This window comes from Theropithecus gelada, chromosome 13 (assembly GCF_003255815.1).
Source record: "Theropithecus gelada isolate Dixy chromosome 13, Tgel_1.0, whole genome shotgun sequence".
Lineage (NCBI taxonomy): Eukaryota > Metazoa > Chordata > Mammalia > Primates > Cercopithecidae > Theropithecus > Theropithecus gelada.
The window spans coordinates 47,125,830-47,148,707 of record NC_037681.1 but is presented as its reverse complement, the minus strand read 5'-3'; the positions used below and the strand labels follow the sequence as shown (position 1 = coordinate 47,148,707).

The window sequence follows — 22,878 nt, the reverse complement described above, 5'->3', positions numbered from 1 at the left end:
TAAAATGCTGCGGCTGCTGTGAAAAATAGTATTGGTGGTTCCTCAAAAAATCAAAAATAGAATTACCAGATGATCCAGTAATTCCACTTCTGGCTAAATATCCAAAAGAATTTAAATATAGCCAGGGACTTGAACAGATGCTCTCACACTCGTGTTGATAGCGGCATTCTTCACAACAGCCCGAAGGCAGAAACAGCCTGAATGCCCATCAACAGATGTATGGATAAACAAAATGGGGCGTATACCACAATGGGAATTCTGACACCTGCTGCAACATAGATGAACCTTGAGGACGTTATGCTAAGTGAAATAAGGCAGTCCACCAAGGGACAAATGCTGGGCCGGGGTGCGGTGGCTCACACCTGTAATCCCAGCACTTTGGGAGGCCGAGCTGTTTGGATCCCTTGAGTTTGAATCCAACCTGGCCAACATGGTGAAACCCCATCTTGCCGAGTGTGGTGGCTCACGCCTGTAATCCCAGCACTTTGGGAGGCCGAGGCCGGCGGATCACCCGAGGTCAGGAGTTCAAGACCAGCCTGGCCAACATGGCGATACCCCGTCTCTATTAAAAATACAAAAACTAGCCAGGTGTTGTGGCGCACACCTGTAATCCCAGCTACTCGGGAGGCTGAGGCAGAACTGCTTGAACCCGAAAGGCGGAGGTTGCAACAAGCTGAGATTGTGCTACTGCACTCCAGCCTAGGTGACAAGAGCGAGACTCTGTCTCCAAAAAAAAAAAAAAAAAAGAAGAAAGAAGAAACCCCACCTCTAACAAAGATACAAAAAAAAAAAAAAAATTAGCCTGGGCATGGAGGTGCACACCTGTTGCCCCAGCTATTCAGGAGGCTGAGGTGGGAGGATCGCTCAAGTCCAGGAAGTTGAGGCTGAACTGAGCCATGATTGTGCCACTGCACTCTAGCCTGGGCCACAGAGTGAGACCTGTCTCAAAAAAAAAAAAAAAAGGACAAGGCTGGGAGTGGTGGCTCATGCCTGTATAATCCCAGCACTTTGGGAGGCTGAGGCCAGTGGATCATGAGATCAGGAGATTGAGACCATCCTGGCTAACATGGTGAAAACCCACCTGTACTAAAAATACAAAAAATTAGCAGGGGGTGGTGGCACGCATCTGTAGTCCCAGCTACTCGGGAGGCTGAGGCAGGAGAATTGCTCGAACCTGGGAGCAGGAGGTTGCAGTGAGCTGAGATTGTGCCACTGCACTCCAGCCTGGGCAACAGAGCAAGACTGTCTCAAAAAAAAAAAAAAAGGGACAAATACTGTATGAGGTACCTGCAATAATTGAACTCAGAGACAGAAAGTAAAATGGTGGTTGCCAGTGAGTGGGGGAGGAATGGGGAGTTAGTATTTAATAGGTGGAGAGTTTTAGTTTGAGAAGATGAAAAATTCTGGATATGGATGGTGGTGATGGTTGCACAACACTATGAATGTGCTTAATGCCACTAACTGTACACTTAAAACTGGTTAAAATGGTAAATTCTGTTTTGTGCGTGTGTGTATATACATATACACACACACACACACACACACACGTTTCCCCCTACCCCCCCAACAGGGTCTTGCATTATTGCCTAGGCTGGGGTATAGTGGTGCAGTCAGAGCTAACTGCAGCCTTGAACTGCTGGACTCACGCAGTCCTCCCACTTCAGCCTCCTGAGTAGCTGGGACTAATAGGAATGCACCATCACACTTGGCTAATTTTTTTAAAAACATTTTGTAGGCTGGGTGCAGTGGCTCAGGTCTGTTATCCCAGCACTTTGGAAGGCTGAGGTAGGTGGATCACTTGTGGTCAGGAGTTGAGGTCAGAGACCAGTCTGGCCAACATGGTGAGATCCTATCTCTACTAAAAATACAAAAATTAGCCGGGCGTGGTGGTGTGTGCCTGTAGACCCAGCTACTCAGGAGGCTGTAGCAGGAGAATCGCTTGAACCCAGGAGGAGGAGGTTGCAGGGAGCCAAGATCATGTCATTGCATCCCAGCCTGGGTAACAGAGAGAGACTCTGTCTCTAAAAAATAAAAAAAATAAGTTTCCCAAGTGCCCTGGTAACTCTGGCTTATCATATAGCCCTTATTATACAGTCATGTATCTATAATAAAGGCATTATATAGTTCCCATGCTTAACAATGGGGATATGCTCTGAGAAATGTGTTGTTAGACGACTTTGTCATTGTGCAGTCATAAAGTATACTTACATAAACCTAGATGGTATAGTGTACTCACACCTTGGCTATATGGTATAGCCTATTGCTCCTAGGCTACAAACCTGTGCAGCATGTTCCTGTACTGAATACTGTAGGCAACTGTAACGCAATGGTATTTGTGTATCTAAACATATCTAACCTAGAAAAGGTACAGTAAAAAACAGTATAAAAAATGGGCTGGGTGCACTGGCTCACCCCTGTAATCCTAACACTTTGGAAGGCCAAGGCAGGAGCATTGTTTGAGCCTGGTAGTTAGAGATCAGTGTGGGCAACGTGGTGAGACCCCATCTCCACAGGAAAAAAAAAAATTAGCTGGGCATGGAGGTGCATGCCTGTAGTGCCAGCTACTTGGGAGGCTGAGGCAGGAGGATCGCTTGAGCCCAGGAGTTTAAGGCTACAGTGAGATAGGATCATACCACTGCACTCCAGTGAGAGCAACAGAGCAAGACTCTGTCTCTAAAAAGAAAAATTTTCCTTCTTCATTAATAAATTACCCTTAGCTTAATGTAACATTTTAACTTTATAAGCTTTTTAACTTTAAAATTTGACTCTTTTGTAATAACACTTAGCTTAAAACACACACTGTGCAAGTATACAAAAACATTTTTTCTTTATATCTTTACACTTTTTTTTTTTTTTTTTGAGACTGAGTCTCACTCTGTTGCCCAGGCTGGAGTGCAGTGGCACGATCTTGGTTCACTGCAAACTCCGCCTCCCGGGTTCAAGCGATTCTCCTGCCTCAGCCTCTCGAGTAGCTGAGATTACAGGCTTGTGCCACCATACCTGGCTAATTTTTGTATGTTTAGTAGAGACGGGGTTTCACCATGCTGGCCAGGGTGGTCTCGAATTTCTGACCTCAGGTGACCCACCCACCTCGGCCTCCCAAAGTGCTGGGATTACAGGCATAAGCTACCATGCCTGGCCTCTGGCTGCAGTATCTGTGGCAGAACGGGACAGGCAAGGACTGAGAACCAGGACATCTGGCTTTTGCCTGTAACTGGCTGTGTGACCCTTAGGAAGTTCTGCTTTTTGGGTTTCTTCATTTGAACAATGAATGGAAGACTAGGCAACTGGTATGCTTTTCAAACACTGGAGAGATTTTCCATACCAACACTCTAGAGGCTAGCTCCAGACACCCTCTTGTGCCCCTTCTCTTTCATGAAAAAAGTCCAATACTGCTGATATGGTTTGGATGTGTGTCCCCACCCAAATCTCATATTGAAATGTAATCCCCAATCCTGGAGGTGGGGCCTAGTGGGAGGTGACTGGATCATGGGGGTGAATTGCTCATGAATGGTTTAACAGCATCTTCTTGGTACTGTCCTCTTGAAAGTGTTCTTATGAGATCTGGTTGTTTAAAGTGTGTGGCACCTCCTCCCGCGCCCCCTTGCTCCTACTCCGGCCACGTAAGATGTGTCTGCTTCCCCTTTGCCTTCCCCTATAACTGTAAGTTTCCTAAGGCCTCCCCAGAAGCAGATGCTGCTATGCTTCCTGGATAGCCCGCAGAACTGTGAGCCAATCAAACCTCTTTTCTTTATAAATTAAATTACCCAGTCTCAGGTATTTCTTTATAGCAATGCAAGAATGGATTAATACAATTGCCAATTTTCCTTTTTTTTAAAAAAAAAAATAAAACCAAAATAATGCTCTTAAGATCCCAGGTTTTAGACGAGGCAGCTATAGTCTCTCCATCATCCTCACTGTCCATTTCCTTCTTTCAGGGACATACACTGTGGCCCAGGGAAGCTCAGGGGACCCTGGGATTCAAAGCTGGTGGAATGGACCCTCCCTTCCCCGACAAGCTGTAATAACCTGCTGGAATCCCACACAACCTGAGGGCTTCACTTGTCAACAGCTCCCGTCCCTCAGAGGCTATTTTAAGGAAGCATTTGGTGTTTTATGACTGAGCTGCCCAGGAAAATGGTTTGAGTCTGCAATCAACTGTTCCAAGGAGCAGCACTGGAACAAAGGCTGCTCAGTTCCCTGTGGTTCCTGATGCCACCCCTTCTCTTCAGGGTGGTTACCTAGAGGACAACAGTACATGAGGCTTCCAGCCCAGCTCTAGGAGATCCAGCCCAAAGACCCCACAGCGACCCGCATGGGAGGTGGGGCCACAGGTCTGGTATCAGGCAAACCTAGGTTGGAATACTGGCTCCATGAAGAGGAAGTCACTTAACCTTCTCTGGGGCATGGTTTCTTCACCTGTTCCCACCTCTGAAGGCTGTTGTAGGACAGAATGAAAGTTAAGCAACTTAACGCAATGCCCAGGATACCAGAATTACTCTAAATGGTGGAATCCTGGGGATTCTGTCATCTTGAGAGTTCTCTAGGCAGGCAGGTTGCCAGGGGTGGGGCTGAAATCCAGATGTGCTCTAGGTCCCAGTCTGCTGCAGAATCATGTGGCTGCTGGACCTGAGGGTAGGAGACTCCATTTGCCAAACAACGTAGAACTTTGGGCCTCAGTTTCCTTGTCTTTAAACTAGCAGGTAAAGAATCCATAAAAACAATTAACAAGGGCTGCCTGGAATTCGCCTGTAATCTCTCCCAGGCAGAGGAGGCCTCGGAGGTGAGAGCGAGGGCAGGAAAACAAGGACAGGTCTCACTCTGTTGCCCAGGTGTGGTGGCTCAGGCCTATAACCCCAGCACTTTGGGAGGCTGAGATGGGGGGATCGCTTGAGGCCAGGAGTTTGAGATCAGTCTGGGCAACACAGTGAGACCCATCTCTGCAAAAAAATAAAACAATAAACCAGGCATGGTGGTACACACCTGTTAGTCTTAGCTACTCGGGAGGCTGAGGCAGGAGGACTGATTGAGCCCAGGAATTCAAGGCTGCAGTAAGCTGTGCCTGGGTGACAAAGCAGGACCCTGTCTCTTAAAAAAAAAAACAAAAAACCCTGGGCATGGTGGCTCCTGCCTGTAATCCCAGCACTATGGGAGGCTGAGGCAGGTGGATCATGAGGTCAGGAGATCGAGACCATCCTGGCCAACATGGCAAAACCCCGTCTCTCCTAAAAAATGCAAAACATTAGCCGGGCCTGGTGGCATGTGCCTGTAGTCCCAGCTACTCAGGAGGCTGAGGTAGGGGAATTGCTTGAACCTGGGAGGGGGAGGTTGCAGTGAGCTGAGATCGCGCCACTGCATTCCAACCGGGCGACACAGCAAGACTCCGTTTCAAAAAGAAGAAAAAGAAGAAGAAGAAAAATAACCAGCACAGGAGGGCGGTGCTGTGGGCAGAGGGGTATTTCCAGTGGATGGGCTGTTACTGTTTTCTCAGGTTGGTGAAGATCACAGGCCCATGGAATGCTGGGGCCAGAAGGCACTAAGTCCACAGCATCAACATCTACTTCCCAGAGCATAACACCAAGGCCCAGAGCAACTGGGTAATGTGCTGGGAGCTACAGTGAGTTTGAGGCAGAGTCTGGGCTAAAACCCAGGTCTCCAGACAGGTTTAGGGAGGATCTTAGAAATTTTAGAAAACATAATGCTTAGTTCTGGCCAGGCGCGGTGGCTCACACCTGTAATCCCAGCACTTTGGGAGGCTGAGGCAGGTGGATCACCTGAGGTCAGGAGTTCCAGATCAACCTGGCCAACCCGGTGAAACCCCGTCTCCACAAAAATACAAAAATTACCCAGGTGTGGTGGTGTGCACCTGTAATCCCAGCTACTTGGGAGTCTGCGGCAGGAGAATCACTTGAACCTAGGAGGCAGAAGTTGTAGTGAGCCGAGATCATGCCACTGCACTCCAGCCTTGGTGACAGAGTGAGACTCTGTCTCAAAAAAAAAAAAAAAAAGAAAGAAAATATAATGCTTAGTTCTGGTTTAAATTTGCTTACCGACTTTTCTTCTTTGGAGAATCAAATCTAGCTTATGACTCATAAACTAGGTAACTATGATAATCTAGTTTATGATTCAGATACACTAGGGTGGTAAATTCCTACAATTCAACTTCATGATTTAGCTCTAGTGCTGTAGGAGGGGTCCAGAGAGCTGGGGTCTGTCACTGCACTCAGGCTCGTGGGGGCTGGGTAACACCACCCTGCAGGTGGTAATGAGAAAAAGAGGACTTGGGTGTTATCTTCTGTGGCAGCAGCCGCCCTGGGGGTTCTGTAGGGAGGTGACAGGGTGAGGCCTTGGGGACAGGCACTCGGGGCCCACCAGCCTGTGTGGCCTCAGTCTCAGGGTGAAGGAGCACCTGGGTGGCAGTAGAAGCCTCCAGGGAATCTCAGCTGGCATCATTGATGGGAGTCCGGGTGCCACCCAGCAGTCTCTCCTGCTCGCTCTCCTCTGCCAGGGGCCGGCCCCGGGACAGGCGGCCCAGCAGCGGGCGGTGCAGCCCGTTGTAGAGGGCAGTGCCTATAAGGAGTATGAGGAAGCCAAGGATCTGCAGTGCATGGAAGGCCTCCCAGCCCAGTGCCAGGCTCAGTGCCCAGATGACAACGGTGCGCAAACTGTCCAGCACCATGCGGGTGGTGGCGCTCAGTTCCTTGGTGACGCTGATGCCTGCGAAGTTGAAGAAGGCAATGCTACTGATGTTACCCAGCAGTGCCACAGCAATGAGTGGCTGCCGGCCCACCTGGCAGAAGGCGTCCAATGCATCCTCCAGCGTCCCACGAGGGTTTCCGCTGAAGGAGCCGGCGGGGATGTAGTACATGGGCACCAGCAGCAGGGAGAGGATCACAAAACCAAAGAGGCCTGGGGAGTAGAGGAGACAGTTACACTCTCCACCTGCCCCCAGACCCCCAGCACAGCCCACCAGCTTAGCCTCCTCTGATCTCGGATCATTCCCTCCCAGTGGTCCTCATGCTGGCTCCCTCCTTTCACATCCCTCAGCCTCTCATTGGGAGCTTGTGGCCTATTAGATGGGTTCTCGCTGTCCCTTCTCCACTTTCACTCAGGGATTTTTTGACTGGATCACGAGCAAGAAATACATTTTATCTGGTGACCCAGTACACATGTGCACAGGTTCATGGATATATACACACACACACACACAGAGTCATAAAAATATAACCACCCTTACAGTATACAATGCTCTGATATTTAAAAATTCTATTCATTTAAAAAAAGAACTGCTAGCTGCAACTGACTATATTATTTTCACAAGTTTGGAAAAACACAGCTTTCTAGTTCAGTGTGTTACTGGTCTGTGACAAGGAGTTTGCGCCAGAAGGTAAGTCCATGCACTGCTTCACTCATTAAGTTCTTGCTAGAAAACAGAAATGAGTGGAAATAGACTGCATGCTTGTTGACATAGCTGATTCACATTCTGCCTAAGCCCCTCAGCTCACGGGGGGCCAGACAAGAGCTGCTCCCCAACAGGCACTAGCCCCCAGGCCATTCTTTGAAAGCACAGCTCTATCTTGCTAATCTCATAATTTTGATAGTTACTTCCCTGCTCAAAAACTTTCAGTGATTCCTCCCTGCCTGTCATTTAAAGTCTAAATCTACTTGCTTGATGGTAAAGTTATCTAATGACATGACCCTGACCTACTTAATTCCTGATTATTTCCCCAACATCAAACCTATACTGCACTCAAATTACTATTATTATTATTATTATTTTTTGAGACGGAGTCTCGCTCTGTCACCCAGGCTGGAGTGCAGTGGCCGGATCTCAGCTCACTGCAAGCTCCGCCTCCCGGGGTCACGCCATTCTCCTGCCTCAGCCTCCCGAGTAGCTGGGACTACAGGCGCCTGCCACCTCGCCCGGCTAAGTTTTTGTATTTTTAGTAGAGATGGGGTTTCACTGTGTTAGCCAGGATGGTCTCAATCTCCTGACCTCGTGATCCGCCCGTCTCGGCCTCCCAAAGTGCTGGGATTACAGGCTTGAGCCACCGCGCCCGGCCTACTATTATTTTTTGAGAGGGAGTCTCACTGTGTTGCCCAGGCTGGGTGCAGTGGTGCGATCTTGGCTTGCTGCCACCTCCGCTCCCCCGGTTTAAGCGATTTCTCCTGTCTCAGTCTCCTGAGTAGCTGGGACTACAGACATGCGCCACCACACCGAGCTAATTTTTGTATTTTTTGTAGAGACAGGGTTTTGCCATGTTGGGCAGGCTGGTTTCAAACTCCTGACCTCAGGTGATCCACCTGCTTTGGCCTCCCAAAGTGCTGGGATTACAGGCATGAGCCACCGCACCCAGCTACACTCAAATTATTCCTCACTGGTTTTCAAATTCATGTCCAGCCCCCCGTGCCTTTGCTCTGGAGTTGCTCCTACTACTGCCTGTTGAAATTTGCAGCTCGAATGCCACCCTCCCTGTCCTGAGAGACTCAGATAGGCATGGCCAATGAGACATCAGTTGAGCACAAGTCCAAGCTTGAATTCACTGACTGCCCTTTCTTCCTGCTGGTCACCTCCTCTGAAGGGCTTGCATCTCATTCATCTCTGTCCTTGGTCTCCTCTGGCTCCTGGCACAGCAGGTGTCAGAAGATTTGTCAAAACACATCTGGAAGGCAATGGGGGGCAGGAAGTTCACCCCCTCCCAAGTAAAATCCTAGCTCAGCTCCCCATGCTCCCTTACACCCCACTCCTTCCAGGCCCCTGTGCCCACACACACCCTCAGTGCCAACTGCCCGCAGTGGGTGCACATTGTGTTTGTAGACGAACTTCTCCTCTAGCACCATCTGGATGGCGACGATGATCTGCGCCATGATGATCAACAGGTCCCCTATGGGGAAGAAGGGACCCAGATGAGAACAGGGCTGCACTGGGGCTGGGGGCCAGGACAGCATGGCCACAGGGACACAACATGCCAGCCCCTGACCTCTGCAGGGTCCCCTGTAGTTCACAGGCACAGTCACTACTGCCTGTCCCTGATTCCCCGGTCCCTGAGGGGCAGGCCAACAGCGCCAGGGTGAGGCCCCAGAGGCCTGCCTGTGTCTAAGAGCTGCCCCACAGGGTAAGACACAGGTCTTTCAAGAAGGAACAGGCTTTGAGATAGACATTTCTTGGCTGATCCTGACCCTAAGTGACCCAGGACAGTCACTTCATTGTAAAATCGGCTGTGATGCATCCCTTCAGGGCCTGTGGGAGTCACTGTGATGATGAACACACAGTGCTCAGCACCAGGCTGGGCACTTGGTAAGCACCCGTTCCTTTCCACTCCCAAATCCGGTAGTTTGTATGTCTGCATCTATATCAAAGGACAAGCCAGCCCCTCGCCCTGCCCAGCCTGCCACTCATCCTTGGTGGAGCCACATCCCTTTGCAGTCTTCCCTACATTCTATCCATCACCTCCAGAGCTACCCGCCTCACCCAGGGCTTGGCATATGACACATGGCAGAGCTTGTATGAGTCTATGCTGGGCTCCCAAGGAGGACAGGGCAAGATAGGGCAGCCCCGTGTCCCTGCCTCTGGCCGCACCTGTGATCACTTCGCTGAGCTTGTGCTGACTGTCGTGCTTGCTCAGGAGGTCAGCCAGGCCCACGACCACCAGCCCCGCGATGGTGGCTAGGATGCCCAGCCACTGGCTCAGCACCAGCCTCCGGCCCAAGAAGGCCACCGAGAACAGGCCAGTGAATATGATCACTGCACCCCGCAGCATCTGGAAGCTAGAGGCACTGGTCATATTCAGAGCTAGGAAAGGAGAAATGAATGACAGTTAGCTTCCCAAGGCAAAGGTCATCTGTTACTAAGGGGTCTTCGGGGATGGAGACATGCCAAGCTCGTAGTAAGTGCTCACTCAGTCCTGCCTGCATGCCTGAGCGTGTGAAGTCTGGGGGAATGGTGGGATGAAGTGGAGGCGGGTGGGATGGGGCTGTTCCCCCAGTAGCCCCTTCAGCCACAGCCTCCCCTGAGCCCTTCTCAGCCTGGCCTGGTTACTCACCCACATACATGAGGCTGGTCCCTGTCATGTCACAGAGCGCTGGGGGCAGGAAAAGAAGAGGGTTGAAGGGCTGCTGGGGGTCTACGCTGGAATCTGATTGCCCTGTGGCTCTGCACCGGAGGAGGTAGAAGGCAGCCAGGCAGGAGAATTCTCCCAGGAACATGCCCACTGCCTGCAGGGATGAAAACCCGAGGACTTCAGAGCTGGAAGGGACCTTGGGGATCATCTTTAACTATTTTTTTTTTAATGCAACTTCTGTCAAACAGGAGCTTACCCAGAACCCCAATATATACCGTAGACAAATGCAGAGCTGCCATGGAGGCCAGAGATAGCCTCCTAGGTCTGCCCCAAAGCCCTCATACATCCTGATGAACCCTAAGGCTGTGCAGAGCCCTTTCTGAAAACCATCCATCTAGGCCAACCCCTAGTCAAATCGCAGGTGGAGAAACCTAGACCCAAGAGAGGCTCAAAGACTTATGTAAGGCCACAAAGAGGTAGAGCTGGGGCTGACATTTGAGTCTCCTGATTCTCAGTTCAACAAATAGTGTCTTCCATTTATGGTGTCTGCCCTGTCCCAAATGGTGTCTGGGCTCCCAGTGGATACAGAGCCGACTTGTCACTAGGGTTGATGTTTTCCACGTGTCCTGACTTGGGTGTGGTGAGGACATGACCACTTGCCAGGACTTTCGCAGAGGATGGTGCTCTTTGCCCTCTTCTAGACCTTGGATTCTGCTCTGGGGAGGGAGAGAGAGAAGTGGATGGCTCTTCAGGGAGCAGAAGAAGTCTCCACTCATAGGTCAGGAAACACCCTGGCCTCATGGCGGGGGCGCCTGGTCTGAGGCCCGGGAGATAGGAGGTAGGAGGGACACGGCCAGATACCTGGAGGAAGGGATGCTGGAAGCTGTGCTCCTTGCTCCCTCTGCAGCCCTCAGCCACGAAATTGTCCGCCCATCTGTAGGAGAGAGAGGGAAGGTCAGACCTTGGCAGCATTGTGCCCTGGTGCTAGCGAAGAGGCTCACACCTCTCAATGTCAAGAGGCCCAGACCTGGGTGACTCGGCCCCAGAGTGGCGCTCCCTCTCAAAGGGGCCGGTCTTCACCTCAAGTAGTTGTAACTTGGCATTTCCTCAAGTTACTGTGTCTGTGCCTCTGTAATGCATAGAAATCACAGATACTCTCGTGATCATATTATAGTCATTGTATATATCGTGAGGTATCATTTACACTCATCACTCATGAAAATTACAGTAGTCAGACCCACTTATAATTTAATGTACTAGAAAACATTTCTATATAGCTGGGCGCAGTGGCTCACACCTGTAATCCCAGCACTTTGGGAGGCTGAGGTGGGTGGATCACTTGAGGTCAGGCATTCGAGACCAGCCTGGCCAACATGGTGAAACCCCATCTCTACTAAAAATACAAAAATTAGCCGGGCATGGTGGTGCAAGCCTGTAATCCCAGCTACTCAGGAGGCTGAGGCATGAGACTCACTTGAACCTGGGGGGCAGAGGCTGCAGTGAGCCGAGATTGCACTACTGCACTCCAGCCTGGACGATGGAGCAAGATCTTGTCTCAAAAAAAAGAAAAAGAAGCATATCTATATATATTACTATATCACAAATTTGCTTTTTTTAAGTGTTTGATAACTGTATTTCAATTTAATTGACTTCTTTTGTAATCCTTGGTCTTTTTTTTTTTTTTTTTTTTTTTTTCACGGAGTCTCACCATCGCCCAGGCTGGAGTGCAGTGGCAAGATCTTGGCTCACTGCAAGCTCCACCTCCCGGGTTCACGCCATTCTCCTGCCTCATCCTCCCAAGCAGCTGGGACTACAGGGCGCCCGCCACCACGCCTGGCTAATTTTTTAAATTTTTTTATTTTTAGTAGAGACTGTTTTGCCGTGTTAGCCAGGATGGTCTCGATCTTCTGACCTCGTGATCTGCTCTCCTTGGCCTCCCAAAGTGCTGGGATTACAGGCATGAGCCATCGCGCCCGGTCTGATCCCTGGTCTTTTTATTTCCACGTTTTAAAACATTACTGTAAGAAGAGGTCCATAGGCTGTGCCGGACTGTCAAAGAGTCCCATGGCATGAAAAATATCAAGAACCTCTGGTCTACACGCGTATGTGGGCCCTGGGAAATGACCACCTAATACAGACCACCTGCTCACCTTCAAAGAGCCTGAATGGTTTGGAAGATCTTTCTAATGCTGACTTTTAAGCAGGTGGCAAAGACATCACACTCCTGGTGTGACCTCCCAGCCAGCACCCGGCAGATGGTGATGACTGATTATGACATACTTCCCCAATGAGCCTAGACACAAGCCCAGAATCCTTTGTGGCATAGTGCTTTGGGCAGCTTAACCACCAATCACTCTGAACTGTCTGCCATCTGTGCGTGAAAAGTCTGTCTTGAATTTCATCTTTGCTGGGCTTGGTTAGGTCTGTGGAGTCTTGTCTAATCTTTCATTTGAAAGCCCTTTAGGTATCTGGGGACTTATTGACCTTCTTCTGAATCTTCTCATCTCCTGGCTAAACAGCTCCAGCCTCTCCTAACCTTTCACCCCTGGTCACTGACTTCTGGAAATACTCTGGTATACCCAGGCCCAGAGCCAAGAGCATGTGATCTGGCCCAGACTGAGGCTAGCAAGGCGTTCCCCTCCCTCGTTCCCCTCCCTCGTGTTGACACCCTGGGTTTGTTGACACAGCTCCAAATGCATCAGTCACATCACGTGCTGACTCAAGTCAACACAGACCCAGAGCCATTTCCTGTGGGCCACTGACCTGCTCCTACTGCAGCATACCCTGCATAGGCAGTGGATGTCTCTAAAGTGCAAGACTCGGGGCTTCTTTTTATTAAATGTCTTTCCTTGAAATGTCTTTCTAGGGTAGTCAGATTGCAGTGCACAGCTCTGCACTGCCATTGGCTCATCTCTGTAGCAAGCCTCAGCTCCCAAAGGGCAGGGGAGTCCTCTGGTGCCTGTACCTACCCCGCAGTGCCCCAGAGCATGTGCCACTGGTTGTGCCGCAGTTAGGGTCTAAGTTTGACAAAGTCCCTGTGCAGCTTTGGCTTCTCTATATGCCTCTGAGTTTGAGGAAGAAAACAGGGCTATGGCAAACCTATTCCACAGTGAGAGACCCCACCAGCTCCTGGAGATGTGGAGAAAGAGGGGTAGTTAAGACTGCTTGTGGTTCTTAGGAATGGCAGGGGCAAAGGAGAGTTGAAGGGAGAAGTTCGGACAGAACTGGTTAGAAGGCAGAGAGAAACCGGGAGCCTGGCAAGGCTTGGGGACCAGGCTGTAACCAGTCCCAGTACCAGTGGGGCAAAGAAAACAGGGAGTTTGGGAGCAGGGGAAGCTTCCACCCCGGGTCAGGAAAACACCTGACCTCATGGGCTGGAGTCTCATTTCTTTCTCTTTTTTTTTTAGAGAGAGGGTCTCACTATGTTGCCCAGGCTGGTCTTCACAAATCATTTACAGGCATGAGCCACTGTACCCATGGTGCCTAATTTCTGCCTGATTTGCTGTTGGCTCTTGGATCCCTGGCCAGGACAGCACATGGAATATGGCTAAATGCCACAGACCCATCAGGGCTGCTCTCGAACCCAGTCTTGCTTTTGCAGAAAGAGCCGCCTGAGAAGGCTTGCATGAGGCAACTGAGTGAAACAGAGGCAAAGCAAGGAAGAGAGAAGAGGTCAAGCCTTACCAAGGGCACAGAGCCAACTGCCCAGAGCAAGTGAAGTCAGAGAGATGGGAATCCCCAGGCCAGGAGCCAAGGCTCCTCTAAGAAGGACAAGGGAGCTATTGCCAGGTCCATGAAGGTCGACCAGAAGCTTCAGGCAAGGATTATTATTATTATTATTTATTTTATTATTTTTGTCTGCAGAGGGCAGGTATGGAAGCTGCTTCATCATCCTGGTTCCACACCCAGACCACAGACTGGTAGGCTCAAGAAGTCCTCCCTGATCTGGCTGTGGGGTCACCACCCAGAACTCATGCTGGGCTACTGCCTGAGTCACTTATAGTAATGACAACTCACACACCCAGCACATTCTGGTTCCTCATTTACTGTCATCTGAGAGAGCTCAGCACCCGGCTGCTTCCACATCTCTCAATCCTCTGTTCCTGGCACGTTACTCTACGGAAGCTCAACATTTTTTGTAGAATGAATGAGACTTCCAGATCCCTTCCAGCAAACAGGCCAGGTACTGCAGTGCAGAGGCCACATTTCCATAAGTCCTACTTCCCACCTGAGTCTGAGGGCCCCCTGCTGGTAGAACGAGCTGGTCCACAGGGGAAACCCCTTGGGGCCTATCCTTCCCCAAAGTTGGGGCGCTTCTTGGGGAGCTGACTGTAGGGCTGGTGCTGAGCTCCCCACCTCCCACAAGGGTTGTCTTCGCTTTCTCCACAGGTAGCTCTGCCTAGACAGGCCTGGCTGGCAGCGCTCCCGGCTGGGGAAACGGAATCTCTTTGTATCTGAGGGCCTGGGGCAGGCTGACAGCCCAAGGGATTGGGTGTCAGCAGCATGGGATGCCTTGCCCAGCCTGAGATGCTCAGGCCTGCAGGTACCTTGGGGCAGAAAACCAGGCTTCTCATCCTGGATTGGAGACAGGCTTCGACTCAAGGTGCAGAATCAGAAAGACCCCAGCCTCACAGGCTAGAACAAAAATCCAGCCCCAGTGTGCCTGGGGATGACAGCAGTGACCCCTAAGGTGGACAGCACTTTGCTGTCAGTCCTTCACAATGTTTGTTTTTTGTTGTCTTTTGTTTTTGTTCTGTTTTTTTTTTTTTTTTGAAACGGAGCCTCCCTCTGTCACCCAGGCTGGAGTATAGCAACGTGATCTTGGCTCACTGCAACCTCTGCTTTCCAGGTTCAAGTGATTCTCCTGCCTTAGCCTCCCAAGTAGCTGGGATTCTGGGTACCCACTACCATGCCCAGCTAATTTTTATATTGTTTTGTAGAGATGGAGTTTCACCATGTTGGCCAGGTTGGTCTCGAACTCCTGACCTCAAGTGATCCACCCACATCGATCTCCCAAACTGATGGGATTACAGGTATGAGCCACTGCGTCTGGCCAACAACATTTGTCTTTTTGTTTTGTTTTTTCAGACAGGATCACGGCTCACTACAGCCTCAGCCTCCCAAGGCTCAAGTGATCCTCCCACCTCAGCCTCCTGAGTAGCTGGCACTATAGGCATGGGCCACCATGCTCGGCTAATTTTTGTATTTTCTGTAAAGGCAGGGCCTTGTTATGTTGCCCAGCATGGTCTCGAACTCCTGGCCTCAAGAGATCTACCTGCCTCAGCCTCCCAAAGTGCTGGGATTACAGGTGTGAGCCACTGCGCCCAGCTCATGTTTCCTTAAATGCACAATTCATAGGACACTCCATTAAGCCTTACAACAAGGATCCTCATTTTAGATGGGGACTCTGAGGCTTAAGGCAGATCCAGGGTCAAACCTTGCTTGAATTTATGCTCAGAAAAGGCAGAATACAGAGAAAACCCAGAGTTTTAAGTCCCACAGGCTAGACAAGTTACAGGGATAATCTTACCAACACTGACAAACTGTCAGAAGCAATACATGATATAAGGGTATATACATGACCTGGCACATGGCAGGTATTCAGCAAAACTCATTTTCTGCCCCTTCTCCTTTCCCTTCATTGAACAGAAGCCATCTCCCCCTTGCTGGAGTCAGTGTGGCCCCAGCTGTGCTTCAGCCTGAAAGCTACTGGAAAAACATCTGGAACCTGTCCTGCTGGCTGAGGCAGAGGTGGCTGGAGGGGCCTCAGCCATTGTCCCTGCAGTTCACAGAGCCACAATGCTGAAACAGAAGAAACTCAGCCATCAGCTGAACAGAACTCCTTATTTGACAGACAGGAACCCAGGCGCCAGAGAGGGCTCCAGGGGCCCACAGCTCCTCAGGGGTTGAGACAGGGCCAGTACCCTGGAAGCTCAGCAGGAAGTTATGCGCCCCCTCCCTGATGCTCTGAAGCTCTCCTCTGAGTTCCTGCTCCCCTAGCTGGTGGGAGGAGAGGGGCAGCCCAGCAGATAGGCCTGTCTTCCCCGCAGACACTGCATTCTAGGGGAGATGACCTCCGGGGCAGGAGGCCCGAAGGGCCCTCGCGGGAACAAGCTGAGGCCCTCCTTTCGGCAGGCAGGCTGGGTAGTGGGCTCTCCGTGCTGGGTGGTGAGTCACTCCCTAGTTTGGCCAGGCCCAAACTCAAAGCTCAGCATTCTGGGAGGTGTGCACGTCCACGTGAGCGGGGGTGGAGAACACAGACTGAGGAAGTGGCGACGGGGCTGGCTTGGGCAGATTAGCTGTGGCCATTCCCACAGAATCTCTGCCACTTCCTCTTGTGTCCCCAGCTTGTCAAGCCCAGTGAGTCCCCTTCTTTCTCCTGCCTGGGACCTACAGAAGGGCCAAGGCTTCTCTACTCTCTGGGGTGCCACAGCAGGTGGCCCTGGCTCCTGAGGTGACGATGATGAGCCCTCTCATCTCTATGGACTAGAAACTTTCCTCATGCTGGGCGTGGTGGTGCATGCCTGTAATCCCAACACTGTGGGAGGCTGAGGCAGGTGGATTGCTTGAGCCCAGGAGTTTGAGACCAGCCTGGGAAACATGGCAAGACGCTGTCTCTACAAAAAATACAAAAATTAGGTGGGCATGGTGGCAGGTGTCTGTGGTCCCGTTGACTTGGGAGGCTGAGGTGGGAGGATGGCTCAAGGCTGCAGTAAGCTGGGATGGCACCACTACACTCCAGCCTGGGCAACAGAGAGAGACTGTGTCTTTAAAAAAAAAAGAAAAGGCTGGGTGCAGTGGCTCATGTCTGTAATCCCAGCACTTTGGGAGGCCGAGATGGGCGAGGTCATGAGATTGAGACCATCCTGGCTAACACAGTGAAACCCTGTCTCTACTAAAAAAAATACAAAAAAATTATCCAGGCATAGTGGTGGGCGCCTGTAGTCCCAGCACTTGGGAGGCTGAGGCATGAGAATGCGTGCACCCGGGAGGCGGAGCCTGCAGTGAGCTGAGATCACACCACTGCACTCCAGCCTGGGCGACAGAGCAAGACTCTGTCTGTCTCAAAAAAAAAAAAAAGAAAAAAGAAAAAAAGGAAACCTTCCTCAGTAGATCTTCAGTGTCCGGGAAGAAGGTAGGGCAGGGATCACCAAGTCCATTTTACAGATGAGGAAACTGAGGCTCAGAGAGGCCCAGTGGCTCATCTATTCCCCAGCTCCCAAGCCTTATGCACTTCCCACCCTACTACACTGTCCTCCTGAGTTAAGACTTCCTCAAGCTGGCCCAACAACCCCCTTGAAGCAATTATCCCATGCCAGTTCATGGAACCAAAGGGTGGTGGGGGCAGCTGCCAAGGGCAAACATTGGAGCTGGCACAGAAAGGACACAGAAGAAGAGCTAACGCCTCTTCTCTAGTAGAGGCCTAGTGGTTTCCAGGCTTCCTGCCACTTCCTTGGCAGGGTCCCTGGCCTGGGCATGAAGGGAGGTCAGGCTCATATCCCTGCCTGGCTGGGAGGGCCCTACAGCCTGCAGAACTTAGGAGGGGAGCTGGGCTTTACTTAGTGGGCATCTACTAGACCCTGGCTCTATTAATTAATTAATTAATTAATTACTATTATTTGTAGAGAACGAGGTCTCCCTATGTTGTCCAGGCTGATCTTGAACTCCTGGGCTCAAATGATCATCCCACCTCAGCCTCCCAAAGTGCTGGGATTACAGGCTGGAGCCACAGTGCTCAGTTGACCCCAGTTCTTCATATGTAGAACCTCAGTTGGATTCAGTAGACTGGGGCTCTGAAATGAGTACCTGAGGATGGGCACCGGCTCAGGCAGACAGAAGTGGCTTGGCCTAAAGAAGTTGATTGACAGAAGGTGCTAGTGAGGAGGTTTTGAGAAAACAGCCAGGGAAAGAAGAAGCCACTTCACAGGGAGGGGCCCCCTGCCAGGACCCAGGGATGGGGTCACAGGGCCAGCATGGCTGGTGGCAGTCTCCCAAAGCCTGCTGAGCGTGCAGAGAGGAAAGTTGACCTGCGGCCCCAGCACAGCAGGCAGCACGTGCTCAGATGTGCTTCCTCATCCACTGCCTTTCATCCTCCCAAGAACCTGGGAAGGGAAACATCATGCTCTTGTCACAGGCCAAGAAACTGCCAGAGACAACCATAGGCTGTCAGTCTGAACCTTGAGTGGCCTGGGCTCCAGCGGGAGGACAAGTAGGCTGGTGACAGCAGGGTCTCCAGGCCGGCTGAGAGGCTTGATGCCCAGTCCTGGAGAGAGGACACATCAAAGGCTGGGAGGGCAGATGCCACTTACAGGTTTACAACTTCCACAAGCACAGGCTTGTCTGTCCTGTCCTGGGGAGCTGTGGGAGGAAACCCTCAGGAAGGAGGGACTTTGGGGTATCACAGTCATAAAAGAACAGGACTTAAAGTCCTGAGGCCTGGGTTCCAGCCTTCATTCAGACACCAAACAGTTGAATCACAGAAAGAAACTTCTCCTGGGGCCTCCTTTGTAAATTGTGGGGATTCGACTGGATGATTTATCTGCTTTTAACAACTCTAAATGCCCCCAAAATGACCGGAGAAGTCCCTAGCCACACCCTCCAGTGGTGGTTAAGAGCATGGATGCTAGAGCCAGACCATGCTGGCTCAACTATAAACTCTGCCACTTAGTAGCTAAGTTGAACTTGGGCAAGGAATGTAATCATTTCCTACCTCAGTTTCCTTATACAGGAATATCAGCCCCTAGCTCTGTCTGATAGGGTGGTTATGAGAATTCCGAGTTCACACATGAAAGGGCAGAGCAGGGCCTGGGGCATGCGAGGTGCTCTTTGTGCATGAGATGCTTCTGCTAGTTGTCAGTACATGCTTGCCTATCTGTGCCTGCTGGAAACCATGGGTCAACAATGTGATTTCTTTTTTTTTTTTTTTTTTTTTGAGACTGAGTCTCACTCTGTCACCCAGGCTGGAGTGCAGTGGTGCAATCTTGGCTCATTGCAACCTCCGCCTCCCAGGTTCAAGCAATTCTCCTTTCTCAGCCTCCCAAGTAGCTGGGACTACAGGTCACACTACCATGTCCAGCTAATTTTTGTATTTTTAGTAGAGACGGGGTTTCACCATATTGGTCAGGCTGATCTCAAACTCCTGACCTCAAGTGATCCACCCGCTTCTGCCTCCCAAAGTGCCGGGTGACAGGCATAAGCCACTGTGCCTGGCCAGAAATGTGATTTCAAATCCATACTTCACATCGGGGTGTACGCAGCTGCTCCCACATGCTCTTTCTCCCTAAGAGTATCCTTCTCGTGGTTTGACCTTAGAACACTGTTTAGGGTCCAATTTGGGGGCCTGTCTTGGGGTGGGAGGATCCTGAGAGGGCCCACACCAGCTGTCAGGCAGGGGACAGGACCAAAAGTTGGGTCTGTCACCTGGGAGCCTTTTTCCTAACTCTCAGGCAGCCTCTAAGGGTGACGCCTTCTGGTACTGAGGATCTGTAAGTTTCCTACCTGACTGGTTTGGAGTTTTCTAAGGAAGGAGGTGAGTCAGCACAGTTTACCCCAGCAGTAACTGGCAATCTGGATTCTCCTTAGGGGCAACAGCCCTAGTGGACTTACAGCCACTCTCTAAGCACTTCACAGAGGCCTTGGCTAGCATGACAGAACAGAAGACTTGCTTTGCTGCATTCGGATCCTGAGATGGGAACCCTCAGGCTGGGGCCTCTGAACAGCTAAGGACTCAGCATGAGGGGTGATCCCCAGGAGGATGCAGGGCCTGGAAGTCAGCAGTTCTCCACAAGGCACAGCTGGCCAGAGGTGAACCAGAGGAACAGGTGGGGCCCACCCAGGGCTCCAGTGACTGTGCCCATCGTTTGGGGAAGGGAGAACACTGTGACTGCTGTGTGGGTACATGTGTGTCTCCTCCACCTCAGATTCCAAGCATCTCGAAGGTAGGGATCACCTCTTGGTCACTTCTGTCCCCTTCCCTCACACACCGTAGGTACCTTATACATGCCTGATGAGGCACTTTTCATACCACTGATGGAGTTTGCTAGGTATAAATGCCTCAGAAATAAGAAATGGCCATTTCCCTTTAAAAGGCTGACAGTTTCTCAAAGTGTGAAGCCAGATAGAAAACCCAGGGGACCTGGAACACCACTTTCAGAGTGGAAAAGCTCCTGGTGAGAGCTTTTCCACACCACACCAATCCCACCTCGCTCTGGAGACTGACAGGGCCCAGGTGGACATGAGGTCTAACTTGGAGAGGGCCACTGTCCACTGTTCTCCATGTACCTTGGTATCATTTCAAAGGCCACTGGGCATTGCAGCTCTTATGGTGAAAAGGAGGGGCCGGGCACGGTGGCTCACACCTGTAATCCCAGCATTTCGGGAGGCCGAGGCGGCAAATCACCTGGGGTCGGGAGTTCAAGACCAGCCTGACCAACATGGAGAAACCCAGTCTCTACTAAAACTACAAAATTAGCCAGACGTGGTGGTGCATGCCCGTAATCTCAGCTACTCAGGAGGCTAAGGCAGGAGAATCGCTTGAACCCAGAAGGCGGAGGTTGCAGTGAGCTGAGATGGTGCCATTGCACTCCAGCCTGGGCAACAAGAAAAGGAGGGGCAGGAAGGCCCTGCCCTGAGATGGAGACAGAGAGAGACAAAGAACTGCCATCCTGCCCACAACAGAGGGGAGGCTAGGCCCTGTCCCTCAGTCTCATGACTGCCCTGGGTCCTTAGTCCCTAACCTCCTGGGAACTATCCCCCTGTCTTACCCCCAAAACATCAGAGCTGAACTGCCACTTGCCCTCTCTGTCTGAGTTAATGGCACTTCTCTTCTCCCAGGCAGAAACCCTGGAGTGATCTTTGTTTCTTGCTCATGTGGTTCAGGCCTGTGGCCATTCGGCACCTGGTCTCTCCCACCAGTTGTCCCTTCCTTTCTCTTCTCACTGCCACCTCCTAGTTCCCCTCCTCTGCTATGCAGCAGCCTTGGAGTGGTTTTTCCTGCACTAAACGACTCTTCATGTCATCGAGTGAATCATATCACTTTCAACATGTCATTCCCCAGCTCAAAAGCACTTTTCTCATTATGGGAGAAAATCTAGCCTGGGCATTTGATGCTGGTTACAGCCGACTTTGATCTGGCCTTTCCGTAGATTTTCCTTGGCTTAAAGTCTCAGCCACATTCCGAAATCCCACCTAAGCTTCAAGGCGCAGCTCTAACCCCTCATTCTTGCGGGGCCGTAGGGTACCTCCCCGTCTGCCGCTTGAGGCCTCCACGCTCACTGGGTCACTCGGCCTGCACAGCCACTACTGCAGCTCGTGTGTACAAGTCCTGGGGTCTCTCCCAGCTCATGGAGAGAGGTGCTCAGGCTTGGACGCCGGCACTGGAAGGGCCGCGGAAAGGAATCGGCCAACCCTCCTGTTAAAAGATGTGGAAACAGGCGCGGAGGCTGTGCAGCAAGTCAAAGCCGGGGCGCGGATCCCCCCGCACGGGGCGCAGCCCCGCTCCGCATTTCCCTGGGCCTCGCATCCCTTGGGTGGTCATAAAGCGCGCGAACTGACTGGAGCAAGTGGGAAAGCACCAGAAGCCGGGAGGGCAGGGCCGAGAAGGGGGAAGGCGTAGAACGAGCGCGGGGGTCGCCAGGGCCTGCGGGCCCGTCAGGGCCCAGACTCACTTTGCCGAGAGCGTGTTGATGGAGCCGGTAACGAGCATGAGCCCGGCCAGGAACAGCTGGTACTTGGTCCAGGCCATGTCGCGGACGCTGGGGCTCGGTCCAGTTAGCGGCACCCGGCCCCGTCACCCGGGGTCTCCTGCGCGAGCGCTTCCGGGCCGGGCGTCACGTGACCCCTCCCGCTCGCCCCGCCCCCGGGGAGCGCGCCTGAGCCATGGTGCCCGCGCTCTGCGGAGTCGGCCTGGAGCGCTTTGGTGGCCACGCCTTGGCCCTGGCAAATCACCGCCCAGGTCTTCCTAATTTTTTTTTCTTCTCCTCGCCCTCCCCCAGTTTTTTGTTTTGTTTTGTTTTTGAGAAGGAGTCTCACCCTGTCGCCCAGGCTGGAGTGCGGTGGCATGATCTCGACTCACGGCAACCTCCGCCTCCTGGGTTCAAGCGATTCTACTGCCTCAGCCTCCCGAGTAGCTCGGATTACAGGCGCCCGCCACCACGCCCAGCTAATTTTTTTGTACTTTTAGTAGAGACAAGACAGGGCTTCCCCATGTTGGCCAGGCTGGTCTCGAACTCCCGACCTCAGGTGATTCGCCCGCCTCGGCCTCCCAAAGTATTGGGATTACAGGCGTGATCCACCGTGCCTGGCCTTGGTTTCTTATTTTTGTCTTTGGGTCTTCCTATTTGTAAAAGGGGCGGATGGGACAGTGCAGTAAGGGTGGATCGTGGATATTACAGCATTTTGTGAATCGTTTTGAGAGGTTGAGCTGGGCAGTGTCAGAAAGGAGCCCTGAAGTGGGCCTGCCGGGAGTTCCTTGAGGACCCTGTAAAGAAGAGATTCCCACGCTGGACATTTCCACGTCGGGGCTCCTCTCTGACACCGCCCACCTTGGGCACAGTTCATATCTCTCAGCAAAGTGGCGAAGGCATCTAGCTCCAGTTGCCGAGAAGACCATTTTATAGCGGAGGACAGTAAATTCAGAGAAGCAGAGTGATTTGCTTAAGAACCTGTTGGTGAGCAGTGGGATAGGGATTTGCGCTTGGGTTCTCCAGTCTCCAAAAATCCGTGCCTTCCGCATGGCCCCTGCACCAAGCCCTGCTCCTTTGTGGACCTTCTGGTCGCAGCACAGAGGCATCCAGGCAGAGAGACCATCCCTAGGTTT

The 22,878-nt window shown here is 51.7% G+C and overlaps 1 protein-coding gene across 1 annotated transcript; it reads right to left on the bottom strand.

The window, feature by feature from the left end:
* Positions 1–6,105: 6,105 nt before the first annotated feature.
* On the bottom strand, positions 6,106–21,895 carry SLC35F6 (solute carrier family 35 member F6). The gene is made up of 6 exons (XM_025354583.1): positions 21,728–21,895; positions 10,923–10,995; positions 10,044–10,215; positions 9,581–9,793; positions 8,775–8,885; positions 6,106–6,909 (listed from the first exon to the last, which is right to left on the bottom strand). The coding sequence occupies exons 1-6, from the start codon at positions 21,802–21,804 to the stop codon at positions 6,440–6,442; spliced, it is 1,116 nt and encodes a 371-aa protein (XP_025210368.1). The 5' UTR covers positions 21,805–21,895; the 3' UTR covers positions 6,106–6,439.
* Positions 21,896–22,878: the final 983 nt, after the last annotated feature.

What these genes read in the sequence shown, in the direction of transcription:
- SLC35F6 (XM_025354583.1), bottom strand. Translation starts at nt 21,804, where the DNA reads ATGGCCTGGACCAAGTACCAGCTGTTCCTGGCCGGGCTCATGCTCGTT. An exon ending in TCCAGCATCCCTTCCTCCAG is followed by an intron (nt 10,216 to 10,922) that starts GTATCTGGCCGT and finishes TCATCCCTGCAG; the next exon opens with GCAGTGGGCATGTTCCTGGG. An exon ending in GACCAGCCTCATGTATGTGG is followed by an intron (nt 9,794 to 10,043) that starts GTGAGTAACCAG and finishes CTCCTTTCCTAG; the next exon opens with CTCTGAATATGACCAGTGCC.